Source organism: Chelonoidis abingdonii, chromosome 11, assembly GCF_003597395.2.
Source record: "Chelonoidis abingdonii isolate Lonesome George chromosome 11, CheloAbing_2.0, whole genome shotgun sequence".
Taxonomy (NCBI): domain Eukaryota; kingdom Metazoa; phylum Chordata; order Testudines; family Testudinidae; genus Chelonoidis; species Chelonoidis abingdonii.
Window position 1 is genome coordinate 16,111,560 of NC_133779.1, and position 19,149 is coordinate 16,130,708.

The following is a 19,149-nucleotide window of genomic DNA, read 5'->3' on the forward strand; positions in this document are numbered from 1 at the left end:
AGAAACCAACCAACTCTGCTTATTGTTAGTGGACTTGGTTTGTTGCAGAGCTGGGGAAAGACCCAGGACTCCTGACTCCCAGCCCAACCACTAGAGACCACTCCCCTCCAGGGCCAGGGAGAGACCCAGGAGTCCTGGCTCCAGCCCCCTGCTCTAACCACTAGTCCACTCCTCCTCCAAAGCCAGGGAGAAAGCCCAGGCATTCCTAGGTCGGAGCCCCTCCCCCGTCCTATTTTTTCGCCGTTTGAGGATATGTCCGTCTCCGCCTAAGCCACCATCCACTTCCCTGGCACCGACCTTCTTTGCCCTCATGGTGCTCCTGACGCGCCCGCCTCCATCCCGTTCGCCAATCCACCCGACTCCTTCTCTCCGATTGTCAGACGGAGAGGAAAGGCAGGGTGGAGGGCCTACGTCGTGACGTCATCCCGCCGCCGTTCGCGTCGCGCTTGGTTCTTCTGGTCTGCGTGCGTCACGCTACGTGCCGCGCGAGGCGCCCAGAAGGACGCGGGGGAGGGGGGGGAAAAAAAGAACGAACCAGGGAGGCCGCCGCGCCATCTTGAGAGCCGGGACGGGCCAGCGCGGCGCGCGCGAGACACCCCGCCCTCCCCACAGCGCAGCGCGCGCCCCCGCGGGACGGGACGTCGGCGGCCTCGGCGGGCCTGGAGCGGAGCCCGGCCTAGCGGGGGGGCCTGAGCCGACAGGGGCCCCCCCTTTGGGGGGCGAGGGCGCTTGAGAGGGCCGAGGCGGGCCGAGCCTAGAGGGCGCGGGGGGGCTGCCTAGCGAGGGCTGTGGGCCAGTTACGCCTTGGGGCGCTGTGAAGGGCGGGGGGGAGGCAGGAGCGGGGGGCGCTCCCAGGTGGGGGGGCAGGGAGGGTTGTAGGGGAACCAGGGGCTGGAGGCCTGGTCCGGCCCCGTGGCCAGGGGCTGAGGAGCAAGGCGGCGGTGGGGGGGGCTGGGCAGAGAGAGGGTGAGGCCTGTGGGGGAGGGGAGGATCTGCACCCCTAAGAAGGTGCCTGAAGGGGGAGCTTCCTGGCGTCTCGCCCTGAAGGGCCTCGGTTTCCTGCCCTGGACAGTGGGGCTGGGCACCCTGAGTTCCTGCCCTCCCACACCAGCACCCCGGCGGCCGAGCGGGCCCCCCTGCTGCCCATACAGCGAGAAGGGGAGCGGCCCCCGCATTGCTGCCCAAGGAGGCACAGGCTTGAGGCTGCTGTGACTTTCTGCTCTGCACCCCGGCACTGCGAGAGAGGGGTGCGCCCCAGGGGCTGCGTTCTGGCTACGGAGCCGGGCCGGGGAGCGACATCTATAATTCCCCCCGTCCAGCGGCTGAACGATGGCAACCAACATAGGCGACCAGCGAGCCTCTGAATGGTGATCATTGCATGTTGGGTCCTTGGGTGGGAACAGTAGAAGTTGCTCTTTAATACGCTGCTGCATTGACGTTTTTGTGGGGAAGGGAAATAGAGGAAGCAGGGAAATGTCTCTAAGGGTGACTGTCTTCATTTGACAGAAGCCCAGATTTATGGGCCAAAGCACACTATGTTCCCCTTATTCTCCCAGGCTGCCACATGCCCTAGTCACTTAGCCGGGCTGGATTGTCTTGTCACCAAATAGCTACAAAGGAATCTTTTATTTCAGAGCATGAGCTGGTGACTCAGAAGGGACAGGAATGGGTCCTTGTTCTCTGTGCATTGTAGCGAGCCGGACACAGCGGTTGACTGTGCTCCTTCATCTGAAGCAAGAGCTAGTAACTGCACAGGATCATCCTCAGCTTGTGTGGTTATAATTTTAAAATGACTTGGAAGAGAATGTTGACTCTTTTAAGGCAAGAGTTGCCATGTGCTATATGGTACTCGAGTCTCTTTTTCTGTTGCACTATAGAAAAGCCCATCTTTTCTCATGGCCTTTGAAAATGGGGGGAAGAAATGTTTGGGGGAGCACTGGTGAGTTAAGCCACAGTTTGTTTGGGGTTTTTTTACTGGTACAGTGTAGCTGTTTCAGTTAGGGATACGATTTGATATTGCTGAAGTAGTTATGCCTGTGTGGATGCAGCTACACCAGTACAAAGGTACACCAGTCTAGCTGATTTCCCTCATGTGGGAATGAGCTATACCACTATAAACACCTTGATAACTGCATCCGTGCCGGGGAAGATTAATGCACTGGCTTTAATTATACCGGTATCAAAGTGTTCCTGCTTGTGTGTCTGAACAAGTCATCTGCATCTTTGTTACGTCAAGTGTGACTAGAGCAGATGGTTGAACCCCTTTAAATGCTTCAGTAAGTTGAAAGTTTGTTAATACTGAGGATCTGAGGATAAAAATTCTGGGCACAAATCTGAAAGAGCCAATCCGAGTGACCAAGGAGGCCAGAAGCAAATTAAGGGGCTCATCACTACAGAGCGGCAGTAAAACCTTTTAAGAGGTCTGTGGATTTCACATTATTTTAGGAGGTGGTCTCTCTGTCAAAACATTAAGTGAAAGGCTTAGAAATATAGCCCAAAGCAGACTGCCTTAGTATGAGAACCTGTCAAATTCGTGTTGGTCAAATAGGCTAATGTTGTTTGGCTGACGTTGGTATTAAGTGTAACATTCGTGATTTGCATGGCTGGGTTCAGCACTGTAAAGTTCTGAGCTCCAGTCCTGCAATGAATCCTCCGCAGAAAAACCCACTTGGCCCAATGAGCCCCTGTCCACTTCATTGGAAGCGCCCACGCTGAGCTCATTGCAGGATGGGATCTTCCTGGAGTGGAAATGACACACATTTTCAGTTCCTTTTTAAAGGCCTCAGAACTAGGTGTGACTCGTTTTGCTGCATACCAGGGTGTTGTGGGTTTTAAAAGTTGTCAGGGGTAGGAGGAAAACTGAGGGTGTTTCTTTTTTTCTTATTTTGTGATGTATAAAGAAATCTCTCTCTTACCGTTAACTGTTTGTTGGGATTTACTTGTGTTTGAGGGGGAGTTTATGTGGTAGGCAAGCGAGCCATAGCTTAGCAAACTTTTAAGGCCCGGAGGAACATTAAATCATCTAGCCTGACCTCCTATTTAACAGGCCATAGCATTTCTCATAATTCCCCTTATACTGACCCCAATAACTTGCATTTAACTAAACAAGCATCTTCCAGAAAGGCATCCAGGCTTGATTTGATACCATCAAAAGAGATGGAGAATTCAATTCAGCACAGCCTGTGGAAGTTTGTTCCATTGGCCACTGACCCTTACAGTTACATGTTTGTGACTCGTTTCTAATTTGTTTGGCTTTAACGTCCAGCCGCTGGGTCTTGTGCTGCATCGTGATGTGGGTCAAAACCTTTTTTTATAAAACCAAGAGGATGGTGCGTTGCATAAAGGTTCAAAGATTTTTTTCTCCTAACAATCAGGTTTGAGTTAAATCAGTGTTGGAAGGAGAGTCTGACGATCTTCCCCAGCCCTTGGCTTAGAATCCTGCAAAGCCTTAACTTTCCCCATGTCACCTTGGTACCTGTGATGTCATAGTCCTGCCAGTTCTCCAGCTGGCTGGATAGATATCAGTCATGATTTGAATCACCAAGCGGAAAGCCTTCATTTAAACCATCCATTTAAATCAACTTTTCCATTTGTTCTTCAGTTAGTTTCTGATGAAAGGTGCATTCTCATTGGTTGATAGAGCCATTAAAATGTAGCTCCTTTACAGTCGATGTGGTCTGTCTTTTTGCTATCTTTGGGTGTACAGTATATCTATAGACACTTATTTAAACAATTATAGAGCTTTATATTGTCAGATTATTAATTGTCCATTTTTAATATGTTGGAAAAAGGTGAATGAGGTATTGCTTAGTTATTACTGTGGTGCCATATATAAAGTTTGCTGTCAAAAGTTAGATGTTTTTCCACAGATTCTTTCTTTGTATAGAAAAGCAGCCTTTAACTCAAAGTTTTTTGGTAGAAGCTCATGGATTCAGCTATTCTATTTTTTAATTGCTTTAGGCCTAACGTATATTCTGTATTAAATTCAGATTTCCTTTTAAACAGGTTTCTTTTTAAAAAGTAAATCTTATTAAAATTTAAATAATCAAAATCTGATTTTGTAAAAATAATCTTTGATTTTTATCCAGTCAACTGTGGAGTCTTCCAGGAAGGAACTGGGTAGACAAGACATGAATTTCTACCATAAAACCTCTTAATGCCTTCATTATAAGCGAAAGGAGATACTACATTGGTATGAAATCTGATCAGTTTAGGGGCATTCTTCTCAGCTTCCTAAAATATCCTCTCCCTGGCCAAGCAAGATGACTGTATAGTTTTCTTCATGGTTTAGCTGGGTGTTTTCTAAGCCCTGGGGCTTGCCAGATATTGGACAACTGAAAATAAGCCGTGTCATTTTGAAGTGGGAAGCATGCTTCTTTTATTTTTTGAGAGATTTCCTTTTTTTATTTTTTTAAAAAAAACTAAATTGACAACTCTTTGAAGTCACTCAGAGGTTTGATGCATAGAAGTAGTTGTGGCAGCAGGTGGATTAATGAGCAAAATGCAGGTGCGAAGGGCAGAGGTATAACACCCTGTAATGTTGCCCTCTGACTTACCTGTGAAGACGAAAGCTTATTTGTGTTGTCATAAAGTCGCTCCCGGGCATCTAGTGCAATAGTCCCGTTGAGTCTGGTGTGGCTATCTGAGCGTATGCACCTGTTTCATGGCAGGCCAGGTTCTCAGATGGAGGAGGGGACTGGCAGTAAGGGACAGAGCTAGACACATCTAAGCTTGACTCCGGATCCCATGGGTGAAGGCTGCTCCCCTCTAGCAATTTGGTGATCTGTGTGAAATGAAGTATCTCAGTCCAATTCCTAGTGGCCATATCATGTTTGGCTGTGGGGGGTCATGGAGACATGACACCCAGAGCAGGATGGACCTAATGATTTGGGTTCCTTTCCTTGCTAGCCTCTCTGTGCCTCGGTTTCCCCTCTGTAGCAGGGGGGTGATAGCGCTGCCCAGCCTCGTGCAGCTGCTGTGGGGATTAGTACATTAAGATTGCAAAGCGCTTAGATACTACAGCAGGGAGCAGAGGCAGATAAGCATCATAGTGTGTCCTCATTAGTTGCCATGTGTGAGCAGGAGACCCTAGAGTGGAGGCGCAGGGCACAGCAGCAGAGTTATGAGGTGTGTGCAGTAGGGTGAGTGCCAAGAGAATCACTGTTTTGTCCTCTGGGTGGCAGTCCTGCCTCCTTTCTGCTCTTAGCTAAAACTGCAGCTTGCTTTACCCTCCACTGCATGGGGCTGACCCTTACCTGTGCAGCCAGGGCAGAGGGATTCCCAGGCTCCAAGCGTAACTCTCGACTTTCTCTTGACACGTCCAGGGCTCCCCAGTACAATCTAGGGAACAGCGCGGCCCGGGAAAACACCATGGAGGGGCAGGCACACGAGAACCCTGAGTGGGAGAAAGCGAGGCAGGCGCTGGCTAGTATCAGCAAAGCCAGCGCCGCCTCTGGGACCAGCAAGGGCTCCAACAACGGACCAGCTAACACACAGGTAACAGGCCCCCCGCTTTTTCATGGGGTTCTGGTCTCCTGGGAGCCAGCGTGCCGGGAGATCTTGCCCCACCCCAGCACCCAAGAGAAGGATCAAAGGATTCATTTCCCTGCTGTTTCACTTAGTTCGTTATGTGACTCGGGCTGACGGCGTAACCTGGTCAATAGAGCACAGGACTGGAACTTGGGAGACCTGGCTTTGCTGGGTGAACCTGGGGAAGTCACCCTCCAGTCCCCTTCCTCTGCCTGTCTTGTCCATTTAGATCGTCAAACTCTCTAGAGCAGGGACTGTCTCTAAGCGCTGCGGAGCCCCCGTCTGTTACCACAAATCACCTCAGACAACATGTAGTCATCCCAAGTGATACCTTGCTGATTGGACACATTCGCTCTTTATCTACGCGGCTGCTGCCCTTGGGAGCCACAGCCATGGATCGGGGTCACGTCGTGTGAGCTCCTGTACAACCCCAGAACAAAAAGCCCCCAGTGAGCTTCGAATCTGTCGTCTGACCCTATTGGGTTGTGTCCACACGCTGGGTTTAGACGCAGTCTTCTGTCGACAGTGTTGTGTGTGCGCACACACAACGCTATCTTATTGGGTATCGATGCATGCTGGGAAAATTCTGGGTTGCCATCCCCTGCTGCCGCAGCACCAGCTCATATCCAGAGCTCTGGTACCCAGTGCAGTGCACCCTGGGATAGCTGACAGAGAACTAACCGCGGCCACTGCACGAGGCTAGTGGGGTCCCGTCTGCGCTCCCTAGACACTGCCTTTCCTGCTGATCTCGTATGTTTCTCTGCAGTATGCCTCCCAGCAAGGAGACCCAAACGCTATGCAGCAGCAGTATTACCAGTGGTACCAGCCATACAGCTTCGGATACCCCTATAATTACTGTTACCCAATGGTGAGCGGTTTATTCCCTGCTATGTGTCTGTGATCTCTTAGGAGCCCTGGGTTGTAGCCCCAGTGCATGAGCTCATGAGAGGTGCTGGGCGGTGGGAGCTGACGTTGGGACGTGCAGGGAGGCTTTAATGTCTTTTGCGGGGGGCGGGGCATGTGTGGGGGGGAGTTGGCAGGTGTTTTACAAATGCTGGTTAAGTGCTGTGTGCTGAGACTGAGGGACTGGGCTCTTCTCTGCAGAACGTCTACCCAGGCTACAGCTTCCCCAACCAATATGGGGTCGCGGGGTCGTATTCCTCTTCAGCGGCCCAGCAGCCACAAGGTCCGGGCCAGCACCAAGGGAACGTGAACCAGGTAGGTCCCAATGTCCCAGCCCTTGCAGAGTGCTCAGAGGTCATGCTGCCTGGCCTTTTGGAGGGCGCTCGGTTCTTTCCTCCTGCCCGGGACCAGGAGTCACGTCAGGATTGTGGCCTAGTGGTTAGAACATGGAGTGCCTGGGTTCACTCCTTGGCTCAGAGGTGCCATGTTCCCTGGGAGTTGGAACAGGAGGGACTGGGAATGAGAAGTGACTGGATTCTGTTTGAAACTCTTGGTGGGAGTGTTGTCTAGTTAGAGAGGGGGGCTGGGAGCTAGGACTCCTGGGTTCTCTCCCCAGCTCTGGGAGGAGAGTGGGGTCTAGTGGTTAGAGCGGGGCAGGGGCTGGGAGCCAGGACTCCTGGGTTCTCTCCCTAGCTCTGGGAGTGAGGTGAGGTAGAGCACAGGGACTGGGTGTCAGGGCTGCCACCTGCTGGTTGTATGACAACAGACAAGAAACTGAAGTACAGGCCTTTCTTCTTAAGCCTCTAACCCTTGGCCGCTCCCCAATTCTTAAGACAACGAGCTGAAAATGGCTGTTAGCCCAGTCCCCCCCACCCTCACCTTGCCCCGTGAAGGCCATGGGGCTACACTGGTGTATCTGGGAGGGGGGATGGGCCAGTTTGTCTACACCTCTACTCATTATCTGCTTCTCACCGGGCCTTGACACCTGTGCCGGGCAGTCGTGTGCCACCCTCCGCTGAGAACGTCTCTCTCTCCCCTCCAGCCCCCGGTCCCTGGCATGGAGGAAGCTATGGCCTACCCCAGCCAACAGCAGCAGATGGCCACCTCCAACCCCCCGCAGCCTCCTCCACAGCATGGCAACCACCCCGGGGTCGCCATGGGCCAGCAGCAGGGCGGCTCGTCCGGGGGCCAGCACCTGCAGCAGAACTCCTCTGGCGCCTCCTACAGCCAGCACGCCTACTCAGAGGGACCCAAGCCCAAGAAGGGGCAGCAGCTGTGGAACCGCATGAAACGTGAGTCCTGGCCCTGGGTGCCAATGACTGCTCCTGGGTACCAGGCTGGGGGAGGGGTCAAAGGATTAGAGCAGGGGGTCTGGGAGCCAGGACTCCTGGGCTCTGTCCCCAGCTGTGGGAGGGGAGTGGAATACTAGGGGATTAGAGCAGGGATAGCTGGGAGCCAGTATTCCTGGGTTCTTTCCCTGGGTCTGGTGGGTTACAGCAAGGGGGAGGGGGCAGGGAGGCAGGAACAGAACCCAGCCATCCTGGGGGAGCGTGTTCTAGTGGTTAGCGTGGGGAGCTAAGACTTCTGCATTCTGTTCCCAGCTCTGGGCAGTTCTTAGGGGTTAAAGCAGGGTCGGGGAGACTGGTAGTCGGGTCTCCTGGGCTGTACTTCGCTCTCCTCAGCTGAGTGGCTGGATGAGCTGGAGTGGGTCTCACAGGTCAGTCGCTCACCCCATTGGCAGCACAGAGCCAGCCCCGCTGTGGCACTGGGAGTGGGACTGTATTTTGGCTCATGCAGCATCCCAGCTGTTGATGAGGTTCCTGTCACTGACCTGACCTGTCCTGTCCACTGGTGGTGGACGTGAGAGTTGGGACCCAGTGTAACTTTCAGAGCCCAGGGGAAGAGGAAAAGCATCTCTCGAGTCGTAAATGAGCTTGTGGGCTCATAAACAGAGACCTAATAAACGCAGAGCTGCATACACAGCGCTTCAGAGCGTATCCGCGCTTTGTGCTCGTTCCGTCTCAAAACGACTAATACTCCTTCCTACCTCGTGGGGGCGTGCTCTGCAATGGAGACTTTCTTCTAAGGGGCATCAAGTGTGTTAGCCTTCTGCCTTCTCTCCAGAGGCACTCCCCTCCCCTCCTTTGAGAACTCAGCATTGCTTGCCCTGTGTTTGGATGCAGCCACTTCTGGGGTGGGGCGTAGGACTGGCTATACAGAGTTGCTTGTCCTGGTGTTGAAATGCAGCCACCTTGGTAGTGGGGCACAGGACCGGTTATACAGGGGTCCCTCGCCTGATGTGGAGGTGAAGCCACCTCTGGGATGGGACATAGGGCTGTTTATACAGGGGTTTTAGCATCAGCACAGCAAGGCGACAGCAGTTCAGGACAGGAAGTGAAGGAGATTGTTTCCAAGTAAAATTAGAGAGATGGTGGATTGGCTTAAATCAAGTCTGACAGACGTTGGGGTCCCGTGTACCTAGTTTGGGTGCTTGATCTCTAGTGAATCCCTCAAATCCAAGGATTTAATAAACTCGGAATTCACTTCCTGCTTTGAGCCATCTGGTAAACTTCTCTCTTGTCTCAGCAGAAGCCCCTGGAGCCGGCGGACTGAAATTCAACATCCAGAAACGCCCCTTCGTGCTAACGAACCAGAACTTTGGGGCCTCGGACCAGCACGGCAACTTCGGGCCACAGCAGAACTCGGAGAAGCATCACAACCAAGGGTACGTGTCTCACTCCTCTGCCACGCCATCAGTCCCACTCAACCCCTAAGGGAGGTGGGATGGTCTACAAAGGGGGAAGTGATGCAGGGCTGGGAGCGACAGCTGAGTTAGAATCCCAGCCGTGCCCCTAAACTCCCCGTAGGCAAAATATTCTCATAAGATCAGCTCTCTGCCCCCCTGATTGTCCTAGCACCCTTCTCTGCCCGTCTGGCTTGGTTTCCTCTTCCTTGAATTATTTCCAGGGAGTTCTCTGGCCCATGTTAAAGAGATCAGACTAGGTGATCACAACTGTGCCTCCTGGCTTTAGAAAGACCCAGGGGTGCCCGAAATTGGACACGGGACTCCAAGTGTGGGCTTTCCAGTGCTTTGTCCAACAGCATTAATACTTCCCATTGTGACTGGTTGGACCCCCGTACTGGGGTCCCACTGAGCCCGCCCATTCGACCAGCCTGGGCTCCCTCACCCTGTCCTGCTGCGCGTGCGCGCACACATGGGTAGGGACACACTCAGCTGTGGAATCACACAGAGTCTGCAATCAGCTGTGTGTGGGAAGACAGCTCGGGATTGCCCAGCGCTCTGGTGCACAGACCCTGTGGAGTGTAAACCCAAAATTATATTGTCTCATGCTATGTCGAGATCTATACAGCGTAAGCTCATGAAATTCGCTCCCGCCCTCAACATGGAGGAAGATCTGCACAGTTTTTTACCCCCTCCCTGGTTATGAATTGCACAGACCAGGTTTCAGAATAAGCAAAAAAGTTTATTAACTAAAAAAGGTAAATTGTAAGTGATTCTAAGAGAGAGCAAACAGAACAAAGCAGATGGCGTGTTTTGTTTTATTTGCTCAGTAAACTAAGCTTAATACACTGTAAAGAATCCTGGCTACAAATAATAATTTCTCACCGTAGATGTTGTTTCAAGCAGGTTGCAGAGTTTCTTGAAGGTAAACCGCACTGCTTGCAGCTTAAATCTCCAGGGATTCCTTTTACAGGCCAGACCTTTCTCGCCTGGGCTCAGCCCCTGCCCTCCCTCCCCCCAGCTTAGGTCCTTTGTTTCTTCAGGTGTTTTCAGCAGTCTCCCTTCCTGGGTGGGGAGGCAGTGGAGAAGAACCCACCCCCTCGTAATGGAAAAACACTAGAAGTCCAAGATGGAGCCTAGTACCAGGTGACATGATCACCTGACCCTGTAATGTCAATGCAGCCTCCCAGGAAACTGGAAGATGGGAGATTAGTATCTTAAAAGTCCTGTTGTCCTTCCTAGCGGCCCATCCAGGCTGTTTGCATACTGTCTGGTAGGCGTTCCCTGGGTGTACGCACAGTTGTAACAGTTACATAGTCGGTATTCCTAACTTCAGATAGAGAAATGATTCATGCATACAAATTGGATAATCCTATTCAGCAAATCAGATCTTTTCCGATGATCCCTCACATGACCCATGCTGCATAAAACACATCTTAGTTATGCCATATTCATATCATGACCATATCTCAGTGAAGAATATGGGGCATCATGTCACACCCATATCTTCTGGAAACATCTGGCCTGATCCAGATGTTTACTCCATCTTGGGATCTATAAGTCCCATCAGCTCAGGGCGGGTCTATGCCCTGGACTGCAGGAGTTTATCTCCTATCCCAGATCCTGCTTCAGTGGCTCACCATGGGTCTCTAACATCTGGCTTCTGTTCTGGTCCTTTTCCCCCCCAGCTCGTCCGCTGGCAAACCAGAGGACTGGCCCCAGGACATGAAGGAGTACGTCCAGCGCTGCTTCACCGCCTGCGAGTCAGAGGAGGACAAGGACCGGACAGAGAAGCTGCTGAAAGAGGTGCTGCAAGCCAGGCTGCAAGATGGCACGGCCTACACCATCGACTGGAGCAGGGAGCCACTACCGGGGTGAGCCACTGTGCCAGTGGGGTGAGGGTCAGGGGGCAGAACAGAGCAGGGCTGGGAGCCAGGACTCCTGGGTTCTATCCCCAGCTCTTGGAGGAGCATGGGATGTAGTGGTCAGAACAGGGCAGGCTGGGAGCCAGGACTCCTGTGTTCTCCAGATACTGTCAGGAGTAGGCACAGTTGTAAAACAGGGGTGATCTCTGCCCCCCAAGAGGCAGGTAGCTGAGCTCTGGCCCCCCAGCGGCACCTCTTGTAACATGTGCTCTCCCTTCCAGGCTGGGCAGGGACAGCATGGCTGAGAGCCCCAAGAGGAAGCGCTGGGAGGTGTCTTCGCTTCACGCTCCCCGGGGCCCCATGCCCACCAGCCTGTCGCAGCAGCAACAGCAGCAGAGGGGCAACAGTGGGGGCGGCGCGGTGGGCTCCCAGTCCCAGCGCGGTGGGGGTGGCGGGGCCAGCCGGGCCCGAGGGAACAGCTTCCCCACCAAATTTGGGAATCGCAACGTCTTCATGAAGGAGAACAGCTCATCCTCCAGTGCCGGCTCCCGCTCCCGCTCATCTTCTCGCTCGCCCAGCCGCCACTTCCGGCGCAGGTAGGGGGCCTGCGGGGCCGGGGCTGTGCGGGGGCCCAGCCAGTCCTTGGGGAGTCTCACCAACACCGGGATACATGAGGGCTGAGCCCCTCAGATGCTCTAGCTAGACCCTGAGGGTGTGATGTGATCAGAGACAGGATCAGACCCCGGGGCCTGTCCTGCCTGACGTGTCTCTTTCCCCACTCCCCCATATCAGGCCCCTGGGCCCGTCTAGCCTGGTATTCCCCACCCCAGCCTTTCCTTGGATCAAACCAAGAGGCCTAGCCAAGCTGGTATCCCTGACACCACCGTGGCTCAGCCCCTCGGGCCCCTCCAGGACACTGAAAAGCTAAATTAACCTGCTGCCCTGGTGGGTGGGGAGACAACATTGGAAATGGAACCGCAGTGTGACTGGCACAGCAACGCCTGCCTGAGTCTGCAGAGAGCCTGAGCCCATTGCGCTGAGAGTGGGGAGAACTGCCTATGCATCTTCTCCTCAGGGGGAGCTCTCACCCACCCTCCACACACACGCAGGAGACTCGGGGGTGGCGGGGACAGTTGGGGAACAGCCCTGGGCTGGTTCTTGGGGGAGGGGTGGAGGGGGCCCCAGGATTGCTGTGGGCAGGCTCTTTGGGGGAAGGGGGCAGGGCTGGCATCGGGCTCTAACCCCGCATCTTTCGGGCAGCGATTCCCATTCGGACTCCGACAGCTCCTTCTCCGGCACCGACTGCCGCCTGGCCAGCCGCAGGAGCACGCCGAAAAACCGCGGCCGAGGGGGCCACATGGACCGGGGCCGCATGAGGATGCAGAGGGGTAAAAGGTAACCCCGCCGCGTCCCGGTCTTGGGCACGCCAGCCAGGAAGTGGTTAGGTGGGGGGCTCTTGGGTTCAGGACCAGCCTGGCTTAGCTTCAGGTCAGTCCATGGCTTCGCTGTGCAAAGAAGCCGAGTTTGAGCGCAGATGGGGAGCCAGGACTCCTGGGTTCTCAGTGGGGAATGGGGGTTAGTGGGTTGGAGCGAGGGCAGAGTGAGCCAGGACTCCTGCGTTCTCTACCCGGCAGTGGGGTAGGGTCTAGTGGTTGTAGGGTAGGGGCCAGGACTCCTGGGTTCCATCCCAGTCCCTCTCACAACCTTGCCATGTGACCCTGGGCAAATCTGCTGCCCTCTCCACTTGGCTGCTGAGCCGAGCCTCCCGGCCACGTCCCTTTCAGGCATGACCAGGGCCCCTCCAAGCGCAACCGCCGGCGGAATGCCATGGACTATGAGGACCCCGAGAAGGAGTTCAAGAAGCAGCGGCGGGCGGCCCGCTTCCAGCACGGCCACTCCAAGAAGCTGCGCCTGGAGCCCCTCATCCTGTCTATCAATAGCTCGGACCCTGCCGGCTCGGAGAGCCTGGACTGGAATGAGCTGAAGATTATGGGCACCTGTCAGGAGATCACCAAGCACTACCTGCGGCTCACGTGCGCCCCAGACCCCTCTACCGTTCGGCCTGTCTCGGTGAGTGCGGAGAGCCTCTGCTGGGGTTACTGGAGTGCCCCGGGGCCCCAGATGGGATGGGGGGGGGGGGCATAATTCTGGGAACCGAGGACGTGTCCCAGCTGAGATCGCAGCTCAGAGGGTATCCGGTGAACAGACAAGGCAAGGAGCTAAAGCTCTGTGCCACATGAAAGCTGGCAGGCCCAGTACTCTGCTGGTGCCATCGGGTGCTAATGGACCAAGCGCTGGACTGGTGTCCAGGATTCTTGGAGGGAGGCAAGTCACTTCCCTGTTCTTGCCTCAGTTTCCCCTCCCAGGCTTTGTCTGGGCCATAGTCCAGTGTGGGGACTCTGCCTAGGCAGCACCCCACATATGGAAGCTGGGTGAGGGTGAGCCCCAGAGCTTGGTTGGGGTCTGGGCATGAAGGGCTGATCTCGGGTTGGGGTCTGGGCAGCCCCTGGCACTATGGTCATCACCCCCAAAGGCGCACCCCTCCAAAGCAGCGATCAGCCGGCCCGCAGGCCAGCCTGGTTCGTGGCCTGCTGTCCCGTGAAGCGCTGGGGCTGAGAGCTGAGGCGCTGCTCCCCGTGACAGCTGGGACTCTAACGCTGTCCTGTCTGGTGAGGGTGCTGCTGTCCCCTGGGTGTCACCATTTTCGCGTCCCCCACTCACCCAGGCGCTCTGCGTCACCAGGTGCTGAAGAAATCCCTGTCCATGGTAAAGTCGCACTGGAAGGAGAAGCAGGATTACGCCTTTGCTTGCGAGCAGATGAAATCCATCCGGCAGGACCTCACGGTGAGCTGCGGCCCCTCTCCCGAGAGGGGTCCATGGAGAGCTGAGCTGCAAAAATGGGTCTTGGCAGAAGCCCTTCCTCTGAGGGCCCCTCTGCACGGGGAAGTGAGCCGCTTTGGGCGCAGAATCAGGACTCCAGTCTCGGGTCTCCACACAGGGTCACGCTGGATCATTCTCCTGCTATAGCCGTGTTGGTTAACTTCTCCATATAGACAAGCCCTAAATGGCTAGACATGGTGCGACTTGGGACTCCTGGGTTCTCTCCCCAGCTCTGGGAGGGGAGTGAGGTCCAGTGGTTAGACCAGAGAGGGCTGGCAGCCAGGACCTCCTGGGTTCTCTTTCCACGCGTACTTCACTTGCTGTTTGACCTCGTTCAAAATCGGTGGCAGCTACAAGTAACTTCCTGTCTTGAGTCGGGAGAGGAATTCCCCCTTCCTAGACAGGTGGCTTCATGCGTTAGTGTATCACTATATTTGGTGTGTACAATCTCTTCCTCCCGGCCCTCGGATCCCCCATGCTGAGTCCTGGGCCGCGGGCTTAATGTGTCCTCGTTCCCCGGAGCTGCCCACCTCGCTGGCTTGCCCTGTTGGCACCCCTGTGGGAGCAGCTAGTCAGAGCTCTTAAGGTGGCCGCGTCCCATGGGGATCCCTGCTTGTGTCTGGAGTAACCCCTCTCCCCTGCTCCATGCAGGTTCAGGGCATCCGCACAGAGTTCACGGTGGAGGTGTACGAAACCCACGCCCGGATAGCGCTGGAGAAGGTGAGGAGGGGTGGGCGTCTGGGTTGTCGCCTGCTTGCTCACTCCGTCGTTGGGGGAAGCTGCTGGGGGGCGGGCGGGGTGGATGTCTGTCCGCTGAGATAAAACCTGAGCGTTGGGGGCAACGTGGAATGGGCTGGGTTTAAGGGAGGCAGAAAAGGACAAGTCAGTTTGAGCAGCCAATTGGACTCCTCGGTTCTATCCCTGACTTTGGGAGGGGAGTGGTTCCTAGTGGTTAGAGCAGGGGGAGCTGGGAGCCAGGACTCCTGGGTTCTCTCCCCAATCCCTCAGTAATGGGCCTTGGGTGACTCAGGCCCTGCCCCGCTAACAGGAATTCCTGTCTCTCCCCAGGGAGATCATGAGGAATTCAACCAGTGCCAGACCCAGCTCAAGTCTCTCTATGCGGAGAACCTGCCGGGCAACGTGGGGGAGTTCACCGCCTACCGCATCCTCTATTACATCTTCACCAAGAACTCGGGTGGTGAGCGAGCCAGGCAGGCTGGGAACAGAAGGGGAAGGGTCACGCAGTGTAAATACGCAGAGCCTCCTTGTCAGCTGGCCCCACGTTCCCTAACCATAGAGATCCTGCCCTAGAGGGGTGTCATCCCTCTCCCAGTTCGGCCTTTGACCACAGAGCGGGGCTGCCCAGCCCTTGGGTGGGGTCCCCCCTGGGCTGCAGATCTGTGCCTAGAGCGGCTGCCTGCATACGTGCCACTCTCCCTTCACCTTGCTTCAGTCTGGCGCTCTATGGTGAGCCTTGGAGGACTCCCCAGGGATTCCGAGCCATTGAGTCCCAGGGACACCAATGAAAATGGCCATCGGAGATGGAGAGCCTGCCAGCTGGTGCCAGGAGACCACACCGGCTCTGCAGCGCCCCCTGTGGCCAACCACCATAACCGCCTGCCTCCCCTGCCCTGCAGACATCACCACGGAGCTGGCCTACCTGACCAAGGAGCTGAAGGCGGACCCCTGCGTGGCCCACGCGCTGGCCCTGCGCGCCGCCTGGGCCCTGTCCAACTACCATCGCTTCTTCGGGCTCTACCGCCAGGCGCCCTGCATGTCCGGCTACCTCATCGACAAGTTCGCCGAGCGGGAGAGGAAAGCGGCGCTCAAAGCCATGATCAAAACGTATGTCAGGCCGGGAGGGCGCCCTGCCTGCTAACCTCACCCCCTGCCTGGTGGCCAGGCCGAGGTGCCCCCTTGCTGGCTGAGCGCTGGCCTCCGGAGGCACCTCCTGTCTCAATTGGGGTAGAGATGTGGGTGCATCTAGTCACCTCTCTCTCTCTCTCCTCCGGTCGTCTGTACGGCTGTGTCCGATTGGCCAGCCAGGGCAGGGGTTAGGAAGGATCCCACACTGGTAGGGGAGTGACTTAGCTCGGCGGTGTGGGGGGGTGTTGTCCATGATCATAACCAGCCCCTCTGGTCCTGAGCAGCCGTCTCCCTCCAGCAGGTAAGTAGAACGTAGCCAGTGTGCAGCGGGGTCCCCCTCTGGGGACTCGTCTCTGCTCCGTGCCCAGATGCTGAGCAGCCCTTGGCTCGAAGCAGGGAGCTGGGACTGGCCTGGCTTGTGCTGAGGCAGGGGATTGCAGCCCGACAGCGAATCTTCCAGGCGTGGGGGGCTTAATTTGTTGGAGATCAACATTGGCAGCTTGCCAAAGGGCAGCAGATCCAGGTGTCCTAGTGCTGTAGCCCCCAGACAGGACTGGGGTGTGGGGGAGTTCCTGTTGTGCTGGATGGTGGCACTTTTCTGGAGGTCAGATTTCCTGAAACTTTCTCCGTTCTGATTTGGAAAGCGCTGGTGGTTCCCTTCCGGAGCGGGGGAGGCTTGGCTGCTCTCGCTGAGATTCAAAGGGGCCAGGCTGCTGCCTAAAGCGGTGGAGGAGGCAAATTCTTGCTGGCGGGGGAGCAAGGGCAAAGCTAGGGAGGGAGGCCAGAGGAAGTGGGGAGGGTTGGGAGTGGCCTAAGGGGCCACCGTAGGAGAGTCTCCTGGCCACACATGGAGATTCTAGCAGTCAGATTGTGTCTCATGGCAGCTGCCTTCTCTGTTCTCAAAACCAGGGACCTCGTATTGCTCCTTAAGGGCATGGGGTGCAGCCCCCCAGAAGACAGGGTGTGAGCGGAAGGAGGTATCTGCTACCCACCGCCTGACCTGCGATGCGGATACTTGCTGTGGGGGGTGCAGGCTACTGAACTGATGGTGGCGATGGGTGGAAGCTAGCGGTCTGGGGCAGGCAGTTACCTGTTTGGCTCTGATCTCTGATGTGGGGTGCTGCCTGGGGGTCAAGTCTGGGAAGGGTGGGGGGATCAGATACTGGGGGGGGGAGTGGGAGTGTGTGTGCAGGCTGTTTGTGGGTCAGGTCTGGGGGAATGGTGTGTGGGGTCAGATCTAATGGGGCAGGGTTGGGGGGGGGGCAGGTCCCTTGGGATCAGACCTGGGAGGCAGGGCATGGTGGGGGGCAGATCTGAGGGGAAGGGGTGTACTGGCTACATCCCTGGGGCTGAGATCCGTTAGGTGGTGGTTCAGTCTGTGCTTGTCCTAACCTGCCTCCTGCTGCGTTCCCCCCTCCCCCCCGCCCCCATTCCTTGGTGGGTTTTGTTTATTTATTTCGTTTTGTTTCCTTCAGTTTCCGCCCGGTGCTCCCCGTCTCCTACGTTCAGTCCGAGCTGGCCTTCGAGGCTGCGGAGGAGTGCCAGCTCTTCCTAGCCGCTCTGTCCCTGGTGTACACGGGCACCGACGCAACCAAGATTGACTGCAGGCAGAGCTTAGCAGTCCTGGCCAACTTCTAACACACACCCCCAAAACCCCCCCTCTATTTGCAACCAAAGGGTAACGGCAGCTCAGTGTGTGCCACAGGCCAGCCACCGGGGCATTCCCCCTTGCCCCCACGCACCTCTGCAGACGGACGAGGGTAAGCCAGCCGGCCAGCCGCTGGACAGCTCCTCCATGGCGTGCCAAGCAGGGGCCCACACGATGTTAACGCTTTTCTTTAGTCTCTTGCCAGCGGATCGTTGGTTCTCCAGGGGCGCTGAGGCAGGGAGGGTCAGCCTGTCCTCTGCAGCCAAATGCCCTCACCTAGCGTGACCGCTTCGGCTGTGCCAGCCCGCGCCGCCTCAGTCTTCAAACACGGGCGGGCGTGTGCTGAGCCGAAGAACCACCCCTACCCCCACCAATCTGCGCAAAGGGTGTCGGGAGGAATCAACTACGAAACGCAACACACTTTTTTCCTTTCCTCCCACCCGGAGCAATCGGAAGTGAACTCCGGAAGGAAAGAAATCTAGAGCTTAGCTGGGCTGCCTAGTTAAACCACCCTAGCAACAGGAAGCAAACGTCTAGAGCCGGCCGGGCTGGAAATGTTTTCCAGAACTCGAGTCTAGATCCTCCTGGCACTTTAAAAGCCAAGGAAACCATTTCCTCTGTGCAATGCTGATCCCTTCTCGGAAATGTGATTTCTCTGTGTATATTTCTTCAGGATACGCTGTATAGCCCCCCTCCCCCCCCAGCTTCTCTGATGTAAATAAGGAGATAAATCCATTGTATTTTGTAAAGTATCTTTTCTACTTTTTTTAATTATAAACTTTAGCAGGTCGGGGTGTGAGTTTTCTTTTGTTGACATTGTTGGGGGGTTGTTTTTGTTTTTTTTAAGAGTAGATCCTTTGGATATTGTATATTTCCACCTTGATCTGAAACTAACATTGTCTCAGTTTTCTCTTTCTCTCTTACCCCTGCTTCTGAGCTTTTTGGCCAGCCTTCGAAAGAGAGCCAAAAAAACCCAAAAGGCACATCTGGGCAAAAAGAGAAAACAGCTGAAAGAGCAGTGGCGGAGAACAAAAGCCGAAAGGTCGAGCCCCCATCGGCTCCCCCACCCCCTGCCTCAGAGACTGTTGCTTAGAGACATTGCAAGAATCAGGGGAACCTGCTGCAGAGAGTGAAATTGGGGGTGATGCAGACCACGCAGCTTCCGGGAATTGGTCATCCCTCCGCTAATGGATTCAACTGGTCGCCAGCAAATCTTCCAATCACATCTAAGTTTCACCGTTTCTATGTCCTGGAGTTTTTTTTGTCTATGCTGTTTTTAGTTGATTTTTATTTATTTATTTTCCCCACATTTCCTCAGTTTCTTTACAGGTAACTCGGTAATGATCCATTCCCTCCCCTTTCCCCGCCCTCAGTTTAATCGTCTTTTTATTTTCATTTTTTTTCCCTTTCTTCCTATAGTCTCTTTAGCATCTCATTCTCCTCCCGAGCCTTCCCCCTTCCTTTCGTTTTGTTGGACATATGTAACTTTCTGATGTGCACTCGACAGCATGAATAGCTGGATTTCAAATGCTCTTTTTTTTTTCTTTCCAGAAACTTTTTTCCTTTTTTGAGGATATTTTTCTCGAAATTGAACATTAATAAAAACGACAAACGTAGGAAGAAATGCCTCAGGCCGCTGTCTCTCTTTTTAAGGCTGGATCAGGGGATCCCATGAGGGACTTGGGATGCCGGCGTTTGCCCCTAGTGCCTGTGAC

At 55.1% G+C, this 19,149-nt stretch overlaps 1 protein-coding gene across 2 annotated transcripts; it reads left to right on the forward strand.

Annotated features, from left to right (window-relative positions):
* The first annotated feature begins 960 nt into the window (after positions 1-960).
* On the forward strand, positions 961-19,061 carry LENG8 (leukocyte receptor cluster member 8). Of its 2 annotated transcripts, none has more exons than XM_032797343.2 (15): positions 961-1,367; positions 5,325-5,496; positions 6,296-6,397; positions 6,634-6,747; positions 7,475-7,724; positions 9,022-9,157; positions 10,864-11,049; positions 11,322-11,636; positions 12,301-12,435; positions 12,825-13,110; positions 13,783-13,884; positions 14,572-14,640; positions 14,989-15,118; positions 15,558-15,765; positions 17,262-19,061. In XM_032797343.2, exons 1-15 carry the CDS (start codon positions 1,330-1,332, stop codon positions 17,422-17,424), a joined length of 2,406 nt encoding a protein of 801 aa, XP_032653234.1. In that variant the 5' UTR covers positions 961-1,329; the 3' UTR covers positions 17,425-19,061. The 2 variants fall into 2 exon arrangements, with proteins under 2 accessions (XP_032653234.1, XP_032653233.1); XM_032797342.2 differs by having other exon boundaries at positions 1,184-1,367; positions 9,019-9,157.
* Positions 19,062-19,149: the final 88 nt, after the last annotated feature.

Excerpts from the sequence above, each read along its gene's own strand:
- LENG8 (XM_032797342.2), top strand. The coding sequence starts at position 1,330 with ATGGCAACCAACATAGGCGACCAGCGAGCCTCTGAATG. Across the intron at positions 15,119-15,557 it reads CTTCACCAAGAACTCGGGTG|ACATCACCACGGAGCTGGCC; the intron begins GTGAGCGAGCCA and ends CCTGCCCTGCAG. Across the intron at positions 15,766-17,261 it reads CTCAAAGCCATGATCAAAAC|TTTCCGCCCGGTGCTCCCCG; the intron begins GTATGTCAGGCC and ends TGTTTCCTTCAG.